Source organism: Lipotes vexillifer, unplaced genomic scaffold (genome assembly GCF_000442215.2).
Source record: "Lipotes vexillifer unplaced genomic scaffold, Lipotes_vexillifer_v1.1 scaffold71, whole genome shotgun sequence".
Classification (NCBI taxonomy): Eukaryota; Metazoa; Chordata; class Mammalia; order Artiodactyla; family Lipotidae; genus Lipotes; species Lipotes vexillifer.
Window position 1 is genome coordinate 5,479,332 of NW_006793703.1, and position 4,784 is coordinate 5,484,115.

The 4,784-nt window shown below is 57.7% G+C and overlaps 1 protein-coding gene across 1 annotated transcript in view; it reads left to right on the top strand.

Moving 5' to 3' along the window:
- The first annotated feature begins 199 nt into the window (after positions 1-199).
- Positions 200-4,784, top strand: part of CLEC2L (C-type lectin domain family 2 member L) — a 15,518-nt gene continuing 10,933 nt past the window's right edge. Inside the window, exon 1 of the mRNA XM_007466611.1 lies at positions 200-389. Within this exon, the coding sequence (XP_007466673.1) occupies positions 200-389 (190 nt within the window). The remainder of the gene's footprint in view (positions 390-4,784) is intronic.

Genomic DNA, 4,784 nt, shown 5'->3' on the forward strand with positions numbered 1-4,784 from the left:
CCCAGGCGGTGGCGGCCGCCGGGCGCAGCGGGTCCGGCGCGGGGAGCCGGGCTCAGCCTCGGCCTGCGCCAGCCCCGACCCTCGCCCACCCGAGGCCGGCCTGGGGGGCCCGCAGGGCGCGCGGAGCGCAGAGTGCGCGTCGGGCCGGGCTCCGCACCTCCGCACAGGAGCGCGGGCGCGGCGCGGCGCAGCGACAGGCATGGAGCCGGCCCAGGAGCCCCCCGCGCGGGCCCGGCCGCCGCCGCCCCCCGCTGTCCGCCCCGCGCCCGCCCCCGCCGCGCCCAGGCTGCGCTCGCCCGCCGAAGCGGAGGGCCGCGGTCCCGAGGGGCTGCTGCGGCGATCGGGGTCGGGCTACGAGGGCAGCACCAGCTGGAAGGCGGCCTTGGAGGGTAAGCGCCTAGCGGCCCTCCATCCTCCGGCCCGGGGACCCGGGAGGCGGGACAGAGTCACCTTGGCCGGTCTCCCGGTGGGGAGAGCGGGGAGCGCGACTCTGGAACCCGGAGGATTGCCAGGGCATCAGATGCCACATTGTGGGGCGGTGGGGAACAGGTAACTGGGGACCACCTATAGTACAACCTTGCCCCTGTCTCTGCAGCTAACTCCCTCTTTGACCTTGGGAGCAGGTTTCACGCTCTGAGCCTGTTTCCTTATGAGTGAAGGGGGACAGTTACTGTCCGGCACTCACCCGATAGGCATATTGAGAGAGTGGCTTGACCCTATAGCAGTGAAAGTGCTTTGGGCAAAGTGACAAAAGCTGTGAACCCCGACGCGGTGCTAATGCCCCGTGAGAAGGGGGTTGGGGGATGGGGCGCTGGTGGTGCCGGGAGGGAGAATCGGCCAGAGAGCCTTCCTTGCAAGTCGGGGGTCCCACCTACCACTTCAAGTCAGAGGGCCTCATGGCCTGACCCCTGACTGGCCAAGGGGGAGGTCACCAAAGTGGAAGACAGATTTCAAGTTCATGAGTTCTTTCAGTTAACTTGTGTGGCCACTTGTGTGGTGTGGGAGGTGTTGGAGCTGCCCGGAGGGCTGGTCCTCTGGACGTTTCTCGGTACTCTGGACACCCAGAGTCCAAAGGCCGAGGACCTGCCTGGATGGCATCAACTAGGGAAGCCCAGGACCTGGATCACCCAACCATTAGGGAAGGAGTGCCAGAAAAGGAGGGCTTCCTGGAGTAGGTGACCTCTTAGAGAAAGATGGGTGCACCAGGCTTGAGGAGTGACACGTTCAGGGATCAAGTGGCGAGGACTCGCCTGTCCCTTGTGGGGAACTGACCTCCAGAATACCAGGATCGGGGTGGGGCGCGGTGAGAAGAGAGGAGTCTGGAGGGCCCAGACCGTGAATGGCCACCCAGGCCTTGCCAAAGTGTTTGGACTTTGTCTGAAGCTGCTGTTGAGAGATTTGAAGCATAGAATGAGACAGTGGGTGGCCCTTGGAAAAGTGGTGGTGGCCCAGAGGGGTCAGACAAAGGCCAGGTCAGTGAGGAAGGCGGGGCCGTGGTCAGGGGAGGGACATAACCAGTGCCAGCCAGGGCAGGTGCCTGGCCAAGGAGGGAGAGGCGGGGGACAGTTCTGTCAGCATTTGGCCCAAAGGCTGGTAGGCCAGGGGACACGGATGGCCTGAGGAGGGGCTGTGCAGACCCTGAGGGGAAAGCTGAACACCTGGAGGGTGATTTGGGACAAAGGAGGCAAAGATGTTGGAACTCAGTGTGGGAGAGCCATTGCAGAGGACCTTCGGTCTGGGGAGAGCTGAGTTGAATAAAGGTGGACAAACCCTCTTTGTCGTGCATCTTCGGGCTCACTGTTAGATGTGCCTGGGACTCCCTGCTTCCCTCCTGCCCAAGTTATTTCTTGAATTTGCTCACGCCTCTTGCCTGTATTTCTCCACTCCTTCATTCGTAAGAATTTCTCCAGGGGCTGCCCTAACCTCATCTAACCCCCAGTGCTTAGGGGCCACTTCAGGGGTGGTGCGGCCTCTTTCAGTGCCTCCGGCTGGCTGGCTCCCATCTTACCTCCCATCCTGACCTTGGCCCCTTCTGCTTCCTACTCCCAGCCATGGCTGGGCCGACCACCTGCAAGTTAGGCTGAAGAAGCCGCACGCCCGGCAGGAAATGGCCCAGGGGGTCTCTCAGGACACTGGGTCTTCCAGACCCTGTGGAGTGTAGCCCACTCTGTGCTCAGTGCCCACCTGTGGCCCAGCCTCGTCTCGCCTGTCTGGGCATGGCTCCCTGCCTGGCCTGGCTCTGTGTCTCGTGGCACCTCTGGCCCCTGCCCTCGTTTCCATGGTCCACCGGGAGCAGCCCCACCCTGGTGCCTGTGGACCTTGGGGGCTCAGCACCTGGGGCCTGTGGGCCTTTTCCCACAGGAGTTTTAGGATGTGGAGTCTGTGTCCCTGCCAGGGGCCTCCCCTCCACTGGTCCCCTGACTATCTCCTGGGTGTTCCCTGGGCGCCGCGTCTCCTGCGGGGAGAGGGGAGCTCTCGGACCACGATGGTGCTCTCCAGGGTCCTGCCGTGTGCTGATCCCCCCACATTCACGCACTCTTCCTCACCTCCCACAAACACTCCTGGAGGCCCCACCGTTCCAGCGCAGCTCTAGGCACTGGGAACGTCCCTGCCCTTGCAGAAATCACAGGACAGGGGCTGAGGCAGCCTGCTGTGGTGCAAAGAGCACGGATTCTGGAGTTGGGTAAAGCCTGAGCCAGGTCCTTCCACTGCCAGCGGGCTGGCAGGTTTTCAAACTTGTCTGAGCCTCAGTTTCTTCATCTGCTAAGCAAGATAAGGATTTCTGCCTCTCGGGGCTACACGGACAAAGGTGCTGGGGTGTAGGCTGTGTGCAGGTGATCCCTTCCCCCAGTCCCTAGAGCTCGGCATCCCTGATGAGGGAACCCAGGGAAAGTGTATGACCAACTGCTCAACTGAAATCCTTTGACTGCTCGTCTGCCTACTGTGAGTCCACTTCCCACCCCAAACTGAGGTCCTCATAATGAGCCCAGTCCACAGACCCTGAGAAACACCCGTGATGGGATGAGGGGTCTGCCAGGTCTGGGGACCAAGGGGTTTTGCAGCCCTTGCTTAGCCAAGCATCTGTCTTTAGACTTCTTGATTTGACCAAGCTGAACCCTCAGGGGGCCTGTGCTCCTGTATTACCACGTACCGAATATTTATCAAGTACCTACAAAGTGCCAGCCCCGTGCTGGGGCTTTCACAATAGCTGTCTTGTTTAACCCTCACATCTGCCCTTGCAGGGGCTTGGTGAGTGTTGTACCTATTTTATATATGAGGAAACTGAGACTCAGAGAGGCTAAGTGTCTTGCCCAAGGATGCACGTTGCTCTCTCACTCGTGAAATCCCGTCGGGTTTGCCACGAGGCCCTCTGATGTGAAACCTCTTACTCTGTCCTGAGCTGACCAACATGCGGCTTGGGGAGGCTAATCGGAGAGAATCAAATTTTGCTTCTGGGGCTTCCCTGGTGGCGCAGTGGTTGAGAGTCCACCTGCTGATGCGGGGGACGCGGGTTCGTGCCCCGGTCTGGGAAGATCCCACATGCTGCGAAGCGGCTGGGCCCGTGAGCCATGGCCGCTTGAGCCTGCGGGAGAGGCCTCAACAATGAGAGGCTCGCGTACCGCAAAAAAGAAAAAAAAAAATGCTTGGGAAAATTGTGCCTTCTGACGCATGTAGCCCCCCTCCCTGCGCTCCTCAGACAGCCCTGCCACCTCTGGCAGATGCTTTTTCCTCTTCACAGGTTAAGTGACGTGGAAAACGTCTTAAATGTGAAGCTGGGATTACAGCCCAGGTCTTTAAGATGCTCCTTCGATGAACAGTTAGTTTTATAAATAGGAAGCCAAACAGAAATTCTCCTGATTGAGTCCTCTCCCTGTGGATATTAACCTTTCCTTCCATCCTCAGCCTTGGGGGACAGGCTGGAAAAGTGATCCAGAGCTCCCGCCTGGGTTCTGGAAAGACTGGAGGTGATTGGAGATGGGAATATTTCTGGCATTGGGGTAGGGAGGGTGAGGAAAAGCAGCCTGGAGTGGGGACAGAGTGATTCTGCAAATCTCGGGCTATAGATTTTCCAGTGCTCACCAATTCTGAATTTTTAATGTTGAAAGTTTCTTGATAAGATATAAACCCACAACTTCCTGCTCAAAACCATACACATGCATTTAGCAAAGCCTCATAAAATTTAAAAACTACCAAACTCTGCATTTGATAGTTTGTGACAGTCAAGAGTATGCTTTCCAGGCTGTGGCCCTGGCAACTTAGAGACGTCAGCTATGATTCTCTTTTGCACTGTGGATATGAGGGTGTTGGGAGATTTGTCTGGGCTTGGGTGCCAGGTTTTTTTCAGTTGTTCCTTCTAACATTAGGCTAAGTCATATACATTTATAACATAAATAAACTGCACCCTCAAACTCCACCTAATAAGGGCCATTGCACAGAAGGAGGGATTGCTGAGTTAGACATTTGTTACGGCTTGAATTGTATCCCCCCCAAAGAGATACGTTGAAGTCCTAACTCCCCAGCACCTCAGAATCTGCCCTGATTTGGAAATATGGTCATTGCAGTTGTAATTAGTTCAGATGGGGGCATACTGGAGCAGGGTGGGCTCCTAACCCAATATGACTGGTGTCCTTATAAGAGGTGGTCACGTGAAGACAAAGAGACACACAGAGAAGGATGTGACGACGAAGGCCGAGACTGCAGTGACGCAGCTGCAAGCCAAGGAGCGCTGAAGATCGCCAGCCAACCAGCATAAACGAGGACAAAGCAAGGAAGGATTTCCCTAC